General features: G+C 30.9%; 2 protein-coding genes across 2 annotated transcripts; one reads left to right on the top strand and one right to left on the bottom strand.

Annotated features, from left to right (window-relative positions):
- Positions 1–481: 481 nt before the first annotated feature.
- On the bottom strand, positions 482–1,229 carry LOC118044694 (boron transporter 1-like). The gene is made up of 3 exons (XM_073412879.1): positions 983–1,229; positions 704–786; positions 482–612 (listed from the first exon to the last, which is right to left on the bottom strand). Exons 1-3 carry the CDS (start codon positions 1,084–1,086, stop codon positions 497–499), a joined length of 303 nt encoding a protein of 100 aa, XP_073268980.1. The 5' UTR covers positions 1,087–1,229; the 3' UTR covers positions 482–496.
- A 16,126-nt stretch (positions 1,230–17,355) lies between these two features.
- Positions 17,356–20,467, top strand: LOC118044690 (iron-sulfur cluster assembly protein 1). Its single transcript, XM_035053118.2, has 3 exons — positions 17,356–17,678; positions 17,840–17,894; positions 20,078–20,467. Exons 1-3 carry the CDS (start codon positions 17,402–17,404, stop codon positions 20,235–20,237), a joined length of 492 nt encoding a protein of 163 aa, XP_034909009.1. The 5' UTR covers positions 17,356–17,401; the 3' UTR covers positions 20,238–20,467.
- The last annotated feature ends 845 nt before the right edge of the window (positions 20,468–21,312 follow it).

The following is a 21,312-nucleotide window of genomic DNA, read 5'->3' as shown; positions in this document are numbered from 1 at the left end:
TTGAGTGTATGCAGACCTTACAACATTCTTTTCATGGTGCTTCGGAGAAAAAACACAGCGTTTTGAATTTTCTACTAAGAGAATTCTCAAGAAACCAATTTTAAAAGTTCCATGCACAATCATTTGGAAACATTTAACTCAGAAATTAAATGGATCTCTGATAAAATGATGCGAGTTCTTTAAGAGTGCTCACCTTTATGGCCTGCTGCATAAAGAGCATTGCAATAAGAAGACCAAATAATTCACGCAGTAACAACGTGTAACCTGTTGATTATGGAGCAGCGCACCCATACTGCCAGCAGGCAAGAGCAACAAGGCTGTCCAACACACAAACCCTGAGAACACAAAGTGGAAATCCTTGAATATCACCAGAAACCACACAGGCCATATCAGCTAACAAAGATTTTTATTCTTATATACCATCCTGTCCAGGCTAAGAAGAGATGAGGCCCCAAGTCCTTCCGGTCCTTTGCAAAGTCAAACATAAATGTATACATCAACACTGTTGGTCAGCGACCCCAGTATGAGCAGGGGGCTGCCTCCAACTATCGAATGGATTGATGCCACAAAGTGCTGTGGATGCAAGAGTCTGCACTGCAGTCAAAGTTCCACCTGTAACATGTCACCAAAAATGGAGACTTAGCAGATAACTATTGAAATACCTATAGAAGAGGACAGTGGCAACATATAAAAGCCAGCCAACCTGTATCTCTTTCTAGCTGTTCCCCGAAAGATATCACAGGAATTGCCGAAGCAAAGAATATATATGTTGTTGGAGCAAGGATCCTAAATAGAAGGACATAAATATATATGTATATAAAATCAGATTTGTAACTGTTACATTGAGCATAGCAAAAAGCCAAAGTTGTTGCTTAAAAAATTGACATAATACTTTCACCATGGTAACCACTACAATTGGTAAATATCACAACCATTGCATCTCAATTGTTTGATTAAATACGTGCAGGTAAGCGTCACAAACCTGATGCCAGCACGGAAACCACCATTCCAGTCTTGCTTGTAGCACGAAAGCCTTCCTCTAAGATCATTTTTTATTCCACGCAAGGGAACAAACGTCTCCTCCATGACAACTCAGAGTTTTGGTGAATATGAAGCGGTGAAGATGGATTGAGTTTTGTTCAACAAACTAATCTAAGATAAAATATAAAAAACACGACTCCGACCGAATTTACAATTCGAGAGCCCAGTAAGGTAGCTAAACTTGCATAGGAGAACACCCAAAGGTAACAATGAGAACCTATGGGCAGAAAGACATATAACAAAAGCAGGACTAAAGTCCTGAAATAACCATTTTGGATACATTTAATCCTGTAGGCGAGAAAACATATACAGCTAAAGATTCTTACATTTCAAGGGATTAAGAATGATATCGGTATATTTGATATCAAGAACCAAAGAATCGTTTAGAAATGATATCCTGTTAGTTAAAAATCAATGATGCTAGCGAACAGAACCCGCAGTGAAATAAAAAGAGTCTGAATTAACGGAAAGAACAGATTCTCTCCATATGCACAGATCTTATTTACGTTTGACTTCAATGAAATTTGGATCCATTAACACTGCTTTCTTTACTTCATTATCAAGAAAAGCTTCCTTTTTCATAAAACTAAGTCCACCAGAAAAGCACACTAACAGAACAAATGAGTTGAGAGATTAAAATTACATGTTACAATTTTGAAAAACTAGCTAAATTTTAGCCAAGCTCTATAGTGGTAGAGGGCTTACAGAACATTAGCAACCAAATTAACGAAAACCCATGATCAAAAACTGCATCTTTCAACTTTTTAAAACAAATTCAAGGCAAATGGGCATTAGCAGAAGTAGACAACCTTAAACATCCAAGAAAATGGACTACACAAGAAGAAGATTGTAGTGACGAGAATCCATGATCGAAGGCCTACGAAAATTGATTTAGAACAGTTTTTAAGAAATGGACATTAAACAAAAACAGAGGAAAGAACATCACATTGTTCAAGAAAAGACCCTTCAAAGCAACAATAAGAACACCTTCAAGATTGTAGTTTTGGGGTACTAACTACATGACCTGAGAGAGCAAAAGAAGAAACTGGAGACAGAGATAACAACAACTGAAAAACGAGGGCTGTAAATGGTCAAAAGTAAGAGAGAGAGAAAGCTGAGAGAGATACTGTAAACAGAGAAGGTGAAGCTATGGAAAGATTTTTGCGTGAAAGAGTTACAGGTAGTGTGTGGTGACCAAGCATAAATATAGTAGCCTCTCTTATGGTACGCCACAATAAAACAAATGAGAGACTTGTGGAGGAGGGAGACCATGTCTGAAAATAATACTCTTTCAACGGTTGGCCTAATTTTTTTTTTTTTTAAAATACTAAATAGAAAATATTTGCAATAAAACATGAAAATAATTAAATCATTGACCTGAATAATGCCAATATTTTAGTTTTCAATCATTAATGAATTGAATTGATCACTTGGAGAAGGAATAAAATTCCATCCCACCAAAGTAAATAGCTTCTATTTTAAAATGAGGGTTAGATTGCAGCAGTAAATTTAAAAAGTGATTTTTGTTTGGAAAAAATATTAAAAAATATATTTATTTTATTTTAAAAAATTTATTTTAAACATTAATATATTAGAAAAATAAAAAAATATAACATATATTAATTTAAAACAAAAAAAATATTAAATTTATTTTAAAAACACTACGAGAACCAACACACCCATAATTGCTTCTTCCATACTAGCTTTCCTGGTAATATATATATATATATATACTTTTTATTTGTCTTCAACTACGTTGTATTATGTTATATTATACTTTTTACTACTACTACTACTATAAAATAAAGTAATTAAAATGCTTGATAATAAACAATGAGATTGTGCTACAAATAAATTGATGCATGTTATTATAAGATTTTAGTAATATAGATTAATTAAAATAAACAAGATGATTAAGTGTATAAACAAGATAAAACATTCATTATTAAACAAGATGATTAAGAGTATAAAACAAGATAAAATATTCATTATTATCCCTAACATGGTTTTTTTTTTTCATTTATTGTTAGTTTTTCAATGGTTAGAGTAGTTTCAGACAAACTTTGATGCTTGGTTTTTTTTATATAGTTTTAGGTTTGCCATCCACACTTAATTTAATAAATTTTGTTATAAACTTTTTTTACAATATTATTTTATATTTGAACCTAACATTAAGTGTAAAATAAAAAAAAAATTACACAGTTTTTTACATTAAAAATAGAAGATCCAAGACAAAAAAAAATTAAAAAAAAATATATAAATCAAATTTGACACAAAAATAAAAGTAAAATGATATAAAAGCCTCAAGTCAATTTGAGTTAGCATGATAAAATTCATGACTCGAATCATGATACTGAGTTATAATCACAGAAAGAAAACTAAAAAAAAAAGCATAATCTTCTATAACTTAATGTTGAATGATGGAACTTAAAAAGAAATTGATGTAAGAAAAAGATTTTAAAAAAAATCAAATGTCAATCTAGTTTAATGTTTTATACATGTGACTCGATTCATGAGATCGAGATCACTACATCAAAAAACATTATAAATCTTAACTCTCAATAAATCTAATATTAAAGGATGAAATAAAAAAAAACCAAAGAAAAAAACAATTAAAGGAATAAGAAATAAATTTGACATAAAAATAAAAATGAAATAAAATAATGAGGGAATGAAATTAAAAAACAAATTTAATTAAGAAAATAATTTATAAAAAAAGTTGCATTTTATATATATAAAATAAAGGGTTGAACATTTCTTTCAATTTCAAATTCAGTCTATAAAGATTCGGTTATTTCCAATCATAAAAATTGCATTTTATTTCACAAACTTAGGACTAACTAAGCATCAATTTTTTATCCTAATATCGTGAGAACCCAACACCAAGCCAACTGAAATAAACCACCATGTCTATTTTCACTTCAACTTAATGCGAAATGAACAAAATAAAAAAAAAAAATCAAGTGATAAAGAAAAAAAAAATGGGTTACTATTACATTCCTTAGTGTTTTGACTCTTTGATAGTAGTAATATCTAGGGATGATTATTTTTAGTTCGGTTTGATTTTTAACAAAAAAAAAAAGTAATCAAATTGAATTTTTTTTAAAAAAACTGAAACTTGTTCAAATCGACCGGTTTCGGTTTGGTTTTTTTAAAATAAAAACCAGTTCAAACCAGTTTGCCTTGATTTTTTCTGGGTTAGCTCGGTTTTTTCTGATGTTTTTCGGTTTGGGTTCAGTTTGGTTCAATTCGGTGTTTTCGGTTTCAGACTTATAAAACCGAACTGAATTGGTTAATTTTTTAAAATTTTAATCGGTTTTTTTTTTACAATTCTGTTTTTCGGTTATTTTTTATGATTTTCTTGGTTTAATTTGGTTTTTCGGTTTTTTTTTTCTCACCCCTAATAGCACCAACTCTTTTAGTTTTCTTTATAATTATAATAGATGACAAATGAATATTTGAAGAGTAGTGTTCTTCCATTTTATGAATATTGATTAATCCTACTTTATATTTGTTAAAAATTAAGGATAGACCGTTTTCTCTTAATCCTCAATACACACTTAATTATAATTTATTTTGAAATAATTAGATCTTACTATTAAAATTTTCCCAATGATATTCCAAGTAAAAAATAATTAAATAAAAAGTTATATATAAAAGGTGAATTTGATTTTTAGAAATTCATTTCTCTATTACAATATGGTACTAGGGAAAAAATAATTAATAAAAAAAGTCTCATTCGAATAAAAAGATTGTAAATAAATTAAACATGATAATAAACAATAAATAAAATAGTGAAGATTAAATATACTTGTTGCACAAACAAAGCCTCTTTTCTCTTTTAGGTACATGGTATATTTAAATTTAATTCAGGTATTAATTTTATCATTTTATATAAACTTAAATTATGAGAAATCTAGTTTATCAAAAGTAAAACAGTGAATTGATTAACAATAAAATTGTAATAACACCATCCATCCATGACACCTCATCACTTAAAATTTATTATTTCCACATGTTTCAAAGGGTAAAGAAACCTCCAGTAAAAATTATGATTAAAATTTATATTATAATAAAAAATATATATAAAATGTTTGATAGTTGAGTTGTTGTGGTTGTTTTCAAAGTACTTTTTATTTGAAAATACATTAAAATAATATATTTTTTATTTTTAAAAAAATTATTTTTGAAATCTAAGCATTAAAATGATCTAAAAAAAAATTTGAAGAAAAAAAATAAAAATTATTAAATCTTTTCAAAAGAACTTTTAAAACATAAAAGCAAATAATATTTTATAAAAATTCAATTAAAAATATATAAAAAACTGTTTCACGAAAAACTATATTTCAAACTCAATTTTTTTAACAAGTCCCACAATATAAAATACAATTTTTTCAATTACCAAATATCTTTCTAGATTTTTTACACTACAAATACAAAAGCAGGAGGAAAACAAATACACTCAAATTCTCCCACTTTTACAGCTTAAAAATATTATTATCATGAACGCATACTATATAGTTTGTATAAAAGCTAGAAGGCTTGGAGTCACTGTGTTGCCCTAGTGGGTTAAGGTCCCCTCGTCCCTTTACAAAAGCTTCCTCGTCTTGAAGCCAATACAACCTCGATTTAGGCATTGATATCATGGAGAATCAGCATAGAATAGTATGAGATTGACACTTGTTGACATTTCATTTAAAAGAATAGAAAAATAAAATAAAATAATCTATGGTATAGTGAGGGAAGTTAGGTCAGTCGTTAGGTTTCCAAGTTTTGTGGAACCCACAAACATGTAATGAAAGTTCCATTGGACTGTGAATTCAATAACTGTGAATACATGTTATTGCTGGAGATTTTATTAAACCTCGTCGTTTAGGATATCCGCAAGCAATTCAATTGAATATTTCCTTGTGATCTTGTGATGGTAAGTTGTAACTTGCAGCGCTGCATGTTTTAAGCTACTTAAATTTTCATAAACTCAATGCTTGGAAATACAATAAATTTTAAATAAAATTTGATGCATTCGGATGCTATGCTATGGGGAAAATAACGAGGTTAGAAAACATGGGCAATTAAACAAGTGAAGAGGGTTGATATATAAACTCTAAATTTATAATTTTATTTTTTGAAAATTAAATATTACACGATAAGGTTTACAATATCTTTAAATAGATCAGAAAACTCAACTCTTACTTGCTAGGAAGCAATTTAAAGTTGAAAAGTATAAAACAAATTAAAACAAAATCTGAAATAAAATAATAATTATGAAAAAATCATAAAAAAAAATAACAAAATTAGCTCAGAGAGCAACTTCTGATCTAATTTTAAGAGATCCAGTGATCGATCCAATAAAGTACTTGGTTGTGTTAGAACTAGAATCACCCATAAGAAAATTATTTTTAAAATCATTTGACAAAATTTAAATTTGATCTAAAAATTATATTTATAATTATTTTTGTTTTAAACTGCTAATTTAGTTTGATGTGACTTAATTTTTTCTTGAATATAAATCTATTCAATTCTTTATTAAAAAATATATCTACTAAACCATTTACATAATTTATTTGTGTCAAATCTTCATCTAATTATATCAGATCCTCCCTAAGAACTTGTAACTTTCATTCAATTTCTATAAGCCTAACATCATCAAGATTTGAGCCTTTATGAAAGCACGCATGAGAAGGGAAATTTTGCCCTAACATGTGAGGCTAGGATATAACATGGAAAGAAAAATAGAGATTCTTCCTCCTTGTGTGCCTCTTGATTGGCTTGACTGTGTGGTATTTGACTTCTAGCGCAAGGAACCCGAATTATTTCTTGGCTATTGACGGTAGGACGATCAATTAAACAAATCAAAATTACACACAATAATTTATTACAATTACATGAGAAGCACTAAGATTAATTACCATATATAGTTGTTTTTGTTAACTCGTAGCATGTTTTTAGATGAGTCAAATTCTAGATCTAGAAGCATTCCCATGACAAATCGAGAATCAAAACGCAATCCTGAAAAGAATTGTCGAGCAATCAACAGGAGGATCAAATTGATAATGCTGTAAGTTGTCACCATGCATCAGTGAGAGCAATATTCGTACGTTGAAGTGAAAGGGCTGTGGACCTTCAGAGAGAGATCCAAAGAATGCAACCACGTAGAGGATAACCCTAGTTTGGCGATGAAGACAAGCTACTTTCCTTTTCCAGGGACGGCTTTTGCAAACTATAACTGTCTGGTAGTGTGATTTTTTTATTTTTTAAAGTATTTTTTTTTATTAAAATAATATACCCATTTGGTAGTGTGGTTGTGGTAATTTTATTCAAAACATAAAATATAAACTATTTTTTCATAAAATAATAATAATTTAAATTTATTAGAAATACAGGTTGATCACCCACGTTTCTAAAAACAGTAGCATATGATCACATTCACTTAAAATGATCTCAAATGAGGGCTTTGTTTTCTTTCTTCATGCGTTGTTATAATTTTAGTTTTTGAGGAAATTAAATGTGTTACATGTCCTTGATTGGTTTTAATATGGGTTTGGTAAGTTTTTTGTGGTTGTTGTTTAAAAAAATAAATTTAAAAAATATTTTTAGTTGTTTTTATTTTAAATATGTATTTTATCAAAACTATTGAGAAATTGATTTTTACATATAAAATAAATAATAAAAAAACAGGTTTTTATAAATAAAAAATAAGTTATTTTAATTTTTACAAGTATGAGAATCGAATCACAATTATATATAGATTCTAATACAAAAACAAAAATTATTTGGCCACCTAAATAAATTTCTCTCAGACAGTTTATTGCGAAAAGAACTTGCATCAAGTGGGGATGTAGTCTTGATGCCTTGTATGAAGAAATTATTGAAGTCTATTGAAATTAATTGCTGAAATGCAGAAATAGGGAATGCATTGTGGCACAATTAGAATGTTCTTACCAACCATTTTTCTTTGTAAATCCAAGGAGCTAGCTAGCTTGGATTTTTGTTTTTCTCACCTCGCCCAGTGAGTTAGAAAACCAAGAATTACAATCCTCGGAAATTTACCTGCTACTTTAATTAGCTGATGCAGTCATAATTATACAAATAAGAAAAATAAATTAAGGTTTGTATTGTTAATGATTGCTAAGTACAAAATTATTGTCAAGACATCTTGTCTGCTACCAGCGATAGCCGAAAGGTCAATCATTAACGAGAGTGGTTAGAAATTTAGGGTTTAATTGAAGTTATTTTTTTAAATATTTTTTGTGTTAAAATATATTAAAATAATATATTTTTTTTAATTTTTAAAAATTATTTTTAAGATCAGGCTATTAAAACAATTCAAAATATATAAAAATATATAATTTTTAACAAAAACAATTAATTTTTTTAGAAACGCGGGTACAACTGCGTTTCCAAACACTTTTATAGTGGTTGTTATTTAAAGAATTTTATTAAAATAATTTGAAAATAAAAAAATAATCTAAAGTAAAGAAAAAATTAATATTAGTGCATTAATATTTTTTAAAAAATATTTTTAAAATACAAAAACAAATCCACTCTTAATTTAATACAAGGTATGATCTGAATAATGCAAAAGCAGACCCTTCAATCGAAAGGTGACAAAAATCCAAATATAATTGTCCTTAAGGCAGAAGTGCCCATTGTCGAGTTTTCTTTCACCAAATTATCCAGCTTGGACAGGAATGCATAGCGCATCAGTGTACTGAATACATGTCTCTGGCATGTTTTCTCTCTTGTTTTATTTCTTCGACATTATATCAGTGTACTGAACTCTCTCTCTCTCTCTCTCTCTCTCTCTCTCTCTCTCTCTCAAGTCTCAACATATATGGGAGAACTATAAGCAATTTTGAAAATAAATTTGCAAAATTACATGGAAGAGGAGCAGCCAATGAATTGTGAGGGGAATCTACAAGCCACCGCTCAACCTCCCCCAGAAAAGTCCCAGAGAATATATAGATTTGCATTATCTCACCGTTACAATATAATGAAGGGTGGAAAACTTCAAATAGAAATGGATTTTCCTAGCTAATAAGCATTGGTTCTTTGTTAAACTTGCAAAACAAGTCTCTAAAAACTGCTCTTCCTAAATAATTCATAGCTCCTAGCTATGCCAGAGACATGTATTTCATTTCAGTCTCCAGACGTACTCTTTTGATATTTTATTAGTTTGTCCCCGGCGAGGGAGGCTGGCATGTTTTCTCTCTTGTTTTATTTCTTCGACATTATCTCTTAACATATATGGGAGAACTCTAAGCAATTTTGAAAATAAATTTGCAAAATTACATGGAAGAGGAGCAACCAATAAATTATGAGGGGAATCTACAAGCCACCGCTCAACCTCACCCAGAAAAGTCCCGGAGAATATGATCGAATGTATAGATTGGCATTATCTCACCGTTACAATATAATTAAGAGACCGTTTGTCTCTGCGTTTGCACCTGCGTTTGGTGCAAATTTGAATTCTTTTTTTGTTAAAATTGAGTTCGGTTTGTACTTTTTGAATCGTTTTAATGTGCTGATGTCAAAAATGATTTTTAAAAAATAAAAAAACATAATTAGCATGTATTTCGGCACGAAAAGCTATTTGAAAAGCAACCGCTACCACACTGACAAACACGCTCTAAGTGTGGAAAACTTCAAATAGAAATGGATTTTCCTAGGTAATAAGCATTGGTTCTTTGTTTAAACTTGCAAAACAAGTCTCTTGTATATCTAAGTTAATTTTGAGTGTTTGTTGATTTAAGGATAAGCAAGTAAACATTATGAAAAGAAGTTTTCTTTCTTTTCCGAATAGTTTTTAAGATCCTGAGCTCTCCCTTACTTTTCTCTCACGATTAATTCTTATAGAAACATTTTACGGCTCACCTTTTCTAAAATGATAGTATGAGGCGGCAAAGCAAGTGGCTATGCTTTTTCAAGAATTCGATCAGAGGCAATAAGACATGTGATTAATTATGTTGAAAATATTCTCATGTTTAAATAACGGTGCTTGATTCACCGTGTTTCTCCTCCAATAAAAGTATTGGCGTGAACAAGGCAGAGCCAGGAATGTTTTTTCTTCTAGTATATTAAATAAATATATAAATATTTTTTAAGATTGATTATTAACTCATGTACATGAATTTTAAAAATTAATAGTAAAGTTTTAATTCAAATACACTATCTAAAATATTAAAAAATAAATTTGAAAATACATAAAATTAAAGTGAAAATAAAAATAAACTCACTATTAAAGTCACATTCTTCGATGTTTTGTGGAATATAATTCATCTAGAATCGAATCGGAATCAATATTATAACAACCCCTCAACCGGGATAAAATAACAACCTCATGTCAACTGCAAAACAAAGTAATTAAATTTTTTCCCTCTTTTAATTCCTTCTTCCTTCACTTGATTCTTCCCTAGATTAGTGTTTTATAAGTTGGACTTTGTAAGTTTAAAATGTTATTTTCTCACTTCTTATTTTTTTTCTTGGAATTTTTTAATGTTTTTCCCTTACTTTTTTCTATTTCTCTCTCGCCTTTTCTTTTTTTCTTCTTCTATTCTGCTTCTGCTCAATCGGCAACATATAAAAAGAAGAAGGACCTGATTTCTTTTATTTTTTAATGGCAAATAACCATTTTACTCTTAATGAGTCTTTTTGCTTTTATTTGACCGTTCTTTTTTTTGTTAGCACTACCAAGCTCCGTTCATCCTAAACTCTTAACTAGATTTTATTCAATATATTTTAAGATCCCTCGTAAAATTTCAACTCGATTTGATGGTCGGATTGAAAATTAAGTCCAATAACGTAAAACTGATTAAATTGTGATTTTTCATCAAATTTCTAAATTTCTCCAAAAATTCTGAAATTTTAACCCAAGCTAAAGCATCATATTAGAAGGCTCCAAGCAAATTTTCAGAATTTTTTGATAACTTAATTAAGAATTATAAATTTGTTTTACATAAAACTAGTTAAAAAATATTGATAAAATATTAACCTAGGCTAAAGCCCACTCCAGCCTTTGCCATGCCTTCGCCTATTGGCGTGAAGATAAGTAGAATTTATGAGATTGTGTGTGTGTGTAATACTTGCATAAAAATAAAGAGATTAGTAGGAGAAAATATGTCTTAAAATAAAGAAATACATAAAAAAAGATCCAGGTTTAGCCAAGTTGCGCCCGAATAAGTGTCTAACTACCTAGGCTGACTAGGCAAGTAGGCATTATGCTTGTTTGGGCTCAATCTATTTGAGCTAGATTAGGTTTTTTAGCCATTTTCTCTTCACCTTGGCACGTCGACCTATGTTTTGGCCATTGGACCTAAACTCAAGTCTAGCTCAAACCTAAGAACCTAACCTAACCTATGTATTTAAAGAGAATTTTGCTAGAAAATTAATTTACCTTTCTTCTCTTTTTCTCACCCCTACTGTAACTTTTTCTCTCAAATATACCAAGAATTAAGCTTTATTTAAACTTAAGCTTTTGGGTTTTGAGAAGAGTTGAAGAAGCAAGTGATTCCTTCTTTTATTGTTTCGAGAAGGAAATTGATGGTCGAAGGATTAAAAAATACTTTATGGTTTTTATTATGATTTGATAATTAAACAATTTAGGAGATTTAAAAAATGTTTTAGGATGTTAGTTGGCTTACAACGAACTGATTAGATTACTGGAATTATGGGTTTTAGAAGAACAAGTCGTTTATTCTTAAATTTGCAAATTTAAAAACTAGCGGATTGAGTTTTTGGAAATCCTAATCAACTGGTCGATTGATTGGTCTGAATCAGCAACCAATTGGCTTGATATTGTCAATCGACGATTGACTATGATGATAGTCAATCGGTTGACCTAATAATAAGGGTTAATCAGGTCTGTTAGATTCAATTAGTTTGGGATCGATCGGTGAATCAGCTCATCTTTATAATTTTGTTTTGGTCTCTAAGCTTAGGGTTGTAATATTTTATGTTATTTTCTTCGAGTCGTTTTGAGTGTTTCTCTGTATATGTATAGGTGCTGCTGGCGTTCCTATTAACGATCCTTAGTTTTGTATATGTTTTTCTTTTACTCTATTTTTCGAGTGAGTGAAATGTCTTTTAATATGAATGTAATATAAATAATTTATGTATGTTGATTAAATGATGAGTACATCTGATTATTTCTTGAATAATTAGTTATGTTGTTGTTTTATTTTATGAGTACTCATTTATTCTTGAAATCACATTATTATTTTATTGAATTAAATTATATTCGATATGACATTTGTTTTCTTTGATAATTATGTGAATATTTGTTATGTCTTGATATCACTATGTTTATAAGTAACTCTAGGCTAATGAAGAGTAATTAGTCTATATGCTCATAGTACTATGTATACCTAGCTGGTGAGAGAGACATCAACCTATGGTGACCGATCCTCTTACAGTTATTAGGGCTGCAAACCTCGTCTATTATTGAAACCTTAGGTTTTTTACTGTTATCTGAGCCTATGACTTTGTCTGATCTCTGAGATGTGTTCCATTACTATACGCTATTATGTTTAATGTATGTATATGTGTGTGTATTTGTTTCAATTTTTATACTTATAAATAGCTAAAATATATATTAAATGGTATTCTCTCATTGAATTGATTGAACTCATCCCTTCATTTTAATATTATTTCCAGTTTTTTAACTTCCATTAACAGGTTGAACTTGGATTAAGAGTTCCTACTACTTTATTTGTTGGTATGCATTACTCGCTTCTGCATGGCTTTTTGTATTCTTTATGATTTGATGTCTTAGACGCTCTACTATTATAATATTTTTCATTTAGGTTTAGATTTTTTATTTTAAAGATTGGATTTTATTTAATGTAGTAAGTATTTTGAATTATAAATTGTTTTATTGGTTTTTAGGAATATGTGAAAGATTACAAAATGCTACGTGAATTTTATATATATTTGTTTCTTTATATGTATGTTCCAAGACTTATTGTAGGTAAGGTATTCTCGTGGCACCTCTCCTATGTTGCCGGTCATGGACTCAAGATTAAGGTCATGACAATTCACCCCTCAAGCCTTTCAAACAATGTATTTAAAAGGCTTAACTTGGATGAAAAAAGAAAGAAAAAACAAAAACTTACAGATGTTATCTATTTTTGTATTTGTTTATGTAAATTTTGTCAAATTCTTGAAGGAAAATCCTTGATCCTTTTAGAAAAATTTAGTTATAGTACCTTGGGATAATGGTCAAGGGGAACTATAGACACGTATTAAGACTTAATGGAGACTTTTTAGGAGTCGTAGAAACTACATGGTAATGGGGAACTAGAGACATACATGCAGAGTTATTAGAGAATTGTTAGGAGTCGTGGAGACTATGTGAGAGAGTAGTTTTCATAGAGATTTTTTATGGAGAACAAATAGATTTACAAGGAGAAATTTCATGGTGAAAAAATACAATTTTATTGAAAAATTCAAAAGATGGTGATACAATCTTTTGAAGATAATCGGGGATTATTTGATCTTAGACAACATTTCAAACTCAAATGCACAATTTTCTTTTCCTAGTTCTGGTTGTTTTGTTTTTTTTTTTTTCACAAACTGGTGGAGGTGACACCTACCTATTAATCATTCTATCTCTTTCTTGAGCGTGAAGCACTCCTTGATATCATATCTATTGTCATAGTGAAATAGACAGAACTTACTTGGATTCCTTATGTTTGCGTTGCCTTTTATAAGAGAAGGATATCACACAAATTCGTTCTTTTAGATAGCAGATAACACCTCAGCTAGTATGGTGGTCAAAATTATAGTTATAAGCTTAGGGAATGTCAGGCGATTATGAATATTCCCTTTTATGCTTTTTCTATGTGTTATTGTTAAGGATTAATAGTATGGTGGAGACTCTGCTAAAGTGTGAAAATGTAGATGACCTTTCTAGTGAAGCTAACTTTTTTAACCTTGATGTAACTTTCCATCGTGTGTGTGAAGTTAAGGAGATTTTTATCAAAAGAGTGTATAACCTCTCTCACAAGGAATATTCATAGACTCTATTAATGAGGGCTTCTGTCATGATGTGTTTAGGAAGCTTTTTCACGTTAAGCATTTCTTCATTGAACATCTGGAGATAAACACTAGTACCTTCATCTTCTCACTATGTAATAGTGAAGAGCTCTATAATACTCTTTTTGGTAGGGATATATGTGCTAAAATAAGAGATGAATTTAGAGATGAGATCTCAAAACTAGGGAATAAAGTCAGGCTCTAAGTTATGACACCATGTATGTGTAGATCCACAAAGCATTGTTAGAAGAATCTTGCACATATCATCAATGTCTTAGGTTACAAGCTCTAAAATGTTTCTCATATTTTATATATACTCTCGAAGGTCTATGAGTCCCTTGTAATTATTATACTAGCTTTTATAGAGACACGGTCTCTGAAAAGTCCAGTGCGGAGGATTTTGTGAAATAATAAAGATTCTCTTATTAGGTTGTGTTTTTACTGATAAACTCATAGAGTCATGGAGCTTGTCTCATGCCTAGTCCCTTTTCTAGTGCATGAGTAAGATGGTGGAGATCGATGGTGACTAGATCATTTTAAGTAGATTGTACAAGAGCGATGGGTGTGGCTCTTTTGGAATGCAAAAGTGTGGGTGTTACTTGCTTCCATGTCATTCTGCCATGTCTCTTCCTAGAATTCGAGTTATTGTTACACACTTATTAGGACATTCACCAAAGCTTGTTCATGTTGTTGTGTAAAGGGCAAAGTGCGAAGATATAATTGCCTCAGTGTGATAACATTGTTGAGTAATTGTATATGGCTGCAGATTTGTTGGAGACTTGGGGAGGAGAGATCAATTACTCTCCCTTGTACTAGAGTTCGTCAACCAAGGAAAGAGTTTTTAGTAAATGGTGAAATGGAATGAACTTGCTTTTTATTCTAGTTCTCACATACGATGCAATTGATGAAGTCTTGAAAAAACTTCAAATAGAATGGACTTTCCTAGCTGACGAGCTTTCGGCCTTTGCTAACCTGCAAAACAAGTACCTCATGGGATGAGGGATACTCCAAGGTTTAAGTTAATTTTGAGTATTTGTTGATTTAAGGATAAGTAAATAAAAATTATAAAAAGAAGTTTTCTTCCTCTTTTGGATAGTTTTTAAGACTATGAGCTCTCCCTCCCTTGTTTCTGTTTCCGATGATTGATTCTTATAGAGATTTTATACAGCTCACATTTTCCAAGATGATATTTCTAGACAATAACACAGTGACTGTGCTTTTAAGAATACATTCAGAAGTGGTAAAACATGTGGTTATGGTGAAAAAAAAAAAATCTCATAACGAGCTTTGGTTGGTTTTAGAACGGTGCCTGATTCATCATGTTTCTTCTCTAATAAAAGTGTTTGCGTGAAGATGTAGAATCCATTTGGGAACGCGGCTCAACCGGGTTCCCTCAAATTTCATATTTTGTTTTTGCTAAAAAATATATTTTCTTATGTTTTCAAATATTTTTGATGTGTTGATTTAAAAAAAACATCACTTTGATGTATTTCTAAGCGAAAAGCACTTTAAATCGCAACCGCTATCACAATCTTAAACAAGCTCGTATAATTTATAAGATTGTGTGCAAAAGAATTCATGAGATTATGTATAGAAAAACATAAAAAGATACTTTCACAATAACAAAAAAATAAGAGAAAATATGTATAAAAATATAGAAAATAAAATAAAATAATACACAAATAAATATTCAAGGTTTTTTATCGTTGGGTTGCCTCCGAAGGCATGCCCAATTGCTGGGATTGACTAGGCGAGCAACCCAGCTTGCCTAGCTGACCCAGGCAGCGATTAGGCCTTTTGGTTTTTTTTCTTTGCTTTCTTAGCACATTACAATATATACAAGGCTTCAAAACAAATTTAATTATTTTTGTATATAAGACTTATTTAATCATTATTATTATTATTATTAACTAATAAACTAAAATAACAAAAAAAGTGTTTTCCCATTTTAATACTTGATCGAGTTTTCAAAAAGGATGGCGCATCATTTGGGGGACTAAAATCTTACTTGAAAAGGATGGTAGATGGCGAGTTAGAGACAAGAGATCTAACTTTTTGTTTTTTTTTTTAATTATTAATATGGGTGTCTAGACCAGCTTGTGTGCACCTCGACTAATCCTATGGGTCCTAAATTTAACGATCACGTAAACCTCTAGTGGTCATCATATTAACAACTATACGGCTCGAATTTTAAACCATAGAGGAGCAAATCCTTTAATCCCAAACTTTTACAACTAGGTTACTTACTAGATAGTTGAGATGAGAGATTTGTTATTGTTGTTATTGTTTTATTATTGAGACTAAACATTCTAAGCTTTTATATCAAATCCTTCTCAATTGATTAAAGGTTTGTTTGTCTCCTCTTTTTTTTTCCCCCTAACTTTTACTACTTTACTTTGATATAAAGCATTAATAAAAACAATGTTTGGTTAAGATTTTAAAAATTAATTAAAATATGATTTTTATAAAAGTAGTTTTTTTATATAAAAAAAAGGGGGTATAATAGCTTTCATTTTAAAGAGCATAGAAAATGATTTTTTATATATATATATATTAAAGGCCGTTTTTTATTTAAAGAAAACAATATATAACTTTGAATAATTTAAAATTTACTAACTAATATTCTTTTTATTATATACATGATAATTAACTAATATTTAATTACATAATTAATAACCTTAGATATTTTAAAACTAACTAACCCCAATTATTTTATTTTAAGTATATTAACTCTTAGAATCTTAATTAAATTATCCAGTGTTTCTATTTACTTAAAAAACTATGTAATGTTTGATTATTGGTTTTTTTTACTTATTTTTTTAAAAATAATTCATCTATTTTTTTAAAATAAATGTTTAATTTATTAAAAATTAAATTTCTTAACCCATGAATTTAATACATTTTTTAGTTTAAATAATTTTCCTAACATAAATCACAATAATTCATTGATACAGATTTTAGTTTAATGTGTTTAATCATCTGTAGCGAAGAGGCTCTACAGTCTACACAACTTTCTTGCGTGATCTTTTTGGGCCATAACCCGACCTAAAGCATTGGTTTTAATTCATCTAATCTAGAGAGATTCGAGGCCTGGGCTGGGCCTTTCACAGCCCAACAAAACAAAAGGAAGCTAATCCTCCACGTCATCATCCAATAATACGGGAGGAGAAGACTGATCTTCAAACGTGTCAAAATCCGAAAATCTCTGAGGCATCTCAACCCTCCACGTGTCCACGAAGAACCGCCATTCAATCCCTACAAACCTACAAAACGCACAAAATGAGCGTCTCAAAGAATCTACTTCCTCTTCTCTTATCAAAGCCAAAAGATGTTGAGGCAACTGGTATCCAAGAGATTGATCACCCAAAGAACTCAGATCCTGCCACGCTTCTATCACGAGAAGGTGATTGATCACTTCAACAATCCTCGCAACGTTGGTTCTTTTGACAAGAATGATCCGACGGTGGGTACTGGGCTTGTCGGTGCACCTGCCTGTGGTGATGTGATGAAGCTGCAGATTAAGGTGGATGATACAACTGGTGAGATTATAGATGCTCGTTTCAAAACCTTCGGTTGTGGCTCCGCTATTGCTTCCTCCTCTGTTGGTATGTTTGTCATTTTACTTCCAATTTCTATTTTTGGTTCTGTTTATTTTCTTTTCGAATTTCTAGGGCTTTTATTAATTTATTATGCTGAATGTTAATTCATTTATTGATTTATTCATAGATGTGAATATGACGTGCTGATTTTTGTGTTGTTTTTCCAGCTACTGAATGGGTGAAAGGGAAACAAATGGAGGAAGTTATGACCATCAAGAACACGTGAGTTTTTTTAATATATATAACTTGTTGTCATTGCGTGCTTTTAATTATTAATAATTATTGCCTGGGTGGGTTCTAACGTTTAGTTTAGGGGAAAAAATCTTGTGATTGGTTGTTTTCTTATAGTAGTTACAATTTTGTGCGTGCTTAGATTGTTGTGTTGATTTTTTTTTTTTTTTTTACATATTTAGTGCGAATTTAGTGGATCTACTAGAGTATAACATAAATACCAAACCGAGGAAGTGAGTGTGAGCATAGTTTTTGAGGAACTTTGAGGACTACTGGATTTGTATGGTGTCCATAGTTTTTAAGTCTAGCCCTGTTTTCATATGACTTGTAGAGCGTGGTTGACATTTGGAGATGGTGGATGCTGAAGTGAGAATCGGTATTGAATATTATGTGCGTTGGTTCTGCCAATGTCTTTGCATAATTTTCCGTATACTTTGGCTCTACCTTTAAGCTCAGTTATTGCAGCATACAAACTTGTACTGGTTTTATATTAAACTCAAGAGTTGTATATGTTTGAGGTTTATAGAGTTATTTTGAGGGTATCAGATTGTGCAATTTCTTATCCAGAGGATGATAGTTTTATGGACCCACCTTTTCCAAATCTTCTGAAATTTGGCCTTGCTGAAGGTTAGGGAATTATGACTAGAACACATCAGACCACTTCAGCGATACAAAATTGCTTTAAAAAATGTGGAAGATGGAAGATTGAATTGCACCGTCACAATTGAAGTGTATTTGCAATCTAGTGACATGGGATCCCTGTTGTTTACCAACAACTTGCGATTCTTCATACAATTCAAGTGGCATCATGTAGGCTGACCTTGTCTTATCAAGCAATACTACTTTCACATTACTATCCTTGAATATTCATGACCAAAGTTGACCCATTTTTGACGTTAGCCTTGGTTGGAAGCGTAAAGAGATTTAATAAATGTTGTTTTGTGCATTTATGACTGGGAATATTCATTGTTGGTAATCAATTAGGCATTGAATCTGAAAAAAAGCAATGTCGTGGTCATCTTTCTCTGGTCGTAATCCAATGCAGGTACTCTTGCGAGACATGATGAGGATTGTATGATGCTCTCGTCATGTGCTTGTTTGTGATGTCAATTTCTTTGAATGAATTTTATGATTTAGCTATGAGAAGAGGTTCATAGTAGATTTTCTCGTTATTGTTTTTCTGGAATATTATTATAGTATTTGGCATGGTCTTATTTCCTTGACAAACAGGACTCAGTTTATTTTCATTTTGTTTTTGGTTAACCAGATTGCTATTCTGATCTTATGAATTAAACGAGAAAGAAAGCCTCAATCCTTTATTGTATCAGATCTTAGGTGCTTTCTGTTTGTGAACAATAGAAAGCACTTTTTTTCTTTTTATATCTTTGAATTTACACAAAGTACATGTGCATGGGTGAATGGTTCTGTCTTCTCTTTGGTGCGAGTTTGAGCTGCTGAAGAATGCTCTTCTCCTCTTTTCTCTCCTAATTCTTCTCCTCTTTTGTTTTGTTCTTCATTTTTTCTGGAAAAAGCCTTTCTTTTCATTCTATAATCACAACTCTCTTTTTTATGAACTTGTATGAGCATAAAAGGACATGCACGACCACGCACCAAATCACTAGTGTAAACAATACCACATTGACCAACAGAAATGTATAGATGGAAACATGAGATGGCCTTTCTACAGTGAGTTTGAAGGGGGGAAGAAGGAGCTTATGTTTGACGCATGCATGACACGTTAAATCATTACTGATTTCACAATCAAAATAATAGACTTCAGGTGTTTTGGTCTTAGAAAATGTAGGGGGCCTCATAAGTTAGAGGCAGAGAGGGACCAATTCCATGACGGAAGAGAAAAATTATAGATGCACACTAGTTGTTGATAATTTTAGGTTGAATGTCTTGTGTGTTGTCATTGCATCCATGTCAATGTAATAGGTAAAGGGTAGCAGTAGGGAATGAAACGACATTAGTCTTTCCATTTCTTGTTATAAAATTGTAACTACTGGTTTGTATAGTTGTTGATAGTTTTTGTTTAATTTAACATGCTTGGTACCTTCATAGCTTCAGTAATAGATTTTGGGTCTGCCCTTTTTCAATATATAACAAGGCCCTGCCCTGAAGCTTTAGGAGCGCAGCATAATTTCTTAACATCATGGCATCTATATTTGCAGGGAGATCGCAAAACATCTTTCTCTTCCACCAGTTAAGCTGCACTGCAGCATGCTTGCTGAGGATGCCATCAAGGCCGCCGTGAAGGATTATGAAATCAAGCGTGCAAAATCAAATGTTGATTCAGAAGCGGAACCTGCTGTGCAGGCTGCTAAAGCCTGATGATTTGCATGAGTAAATGATGATGAAAATATCTACAGACAAATCTCAATGGTTATCAAGTAGTTGTAATAAGAGATTACACCAGGTCTAAAGATGTTTTGCTTTGGGTTCAAGTCCTTCCCTGATGATACTTGTGAATCTGACGAGTGATGTGGCAGCGTGATGCTGTTGTGTTTTGACTCGTATAAGGTGTGTGTTTTCCTTGTATAAAAATATTTCCTTAGCTATCATTCTTGTTTGTGGTTGGTTGATTGGTTGGTAGAATTGATCAATTGGATTATGCTCCTCATTCAAACACTGTTCTGCAGCGATCAGCATCTATTGTTTATCACTGATTTTAATTTTAGTTTTAAATCCCGGCCCAGTTGTCTTTACATGGACGCCTATGATGCGTGGAATTATTGAAGCATTGTGTTTGGCTAGCTTGAGAGTTTTAATAGCAATAGTCTGCTCGATGATTTAACTATGTTTTTAATATTACTGGTTTTTCAATAACTAGTTTAAACTATGCTAAGTTCATATATTTTTGTTATAAGAATTCAAAAGGATAATTTTTAAAAATCATATGAAAGCTTCACTTTTTTTCCCAAAAATAACAAAGAAATGAGGAGAATTTAAATTCTGTTACTATGTTGTTTTCATTGATTATTTCTCCAAGTTTATTTGGTTATTCCTAATCAAAGCCAAGTTTGATGTTTTATCCATATTTCTTTATTTTCAATGTCATGTTGATAATCATTTTAATTGTAAAATAAAGGTCGGAAATCAGATTGATGTGATTAATAACTTGGGTTCACACATCTTTAAAATCATGGTATTGCTCATCTTATAATTTTTTATCACACCCATCAACAAAATAGCTCTGTTAAGTAAAAATATTGTCACATTTTTTAAACAAGCCTTTATTTTCTTGCCAATGCATATATCCCTCAAATATATTCGGATGATGTTTTTCTCACAGTTAAATACCTTATTAATTATTTATCCTCTCATGTAGCCTTTAATTTCTTTCTTTTTAAACTCTTGTATCAACGACTTTTTAACTAAGTTCTTAAAAACTTTTAGTTGTGTTTGT

The sequence above is a fragment of the Populus alba genome, chromosome 12, assembly GCF_005239225.2.
Source record: "Populus alba chromosome 12, ASM523922v2, whole genome shotgun sequence".
In the NCBI taxonomy this organism is placed as follows: Eukaryota; Viridiplantae; Streptophyta; class Magnoliopsida; order Malpighiales; family Salicaceae; genus Populus; species Populus alba.
The sequence above is the reverse complement of the archived record's forward strand: the minus strand, read 5'-3'. Positions and strand labels throughout refer to the sequence as shown.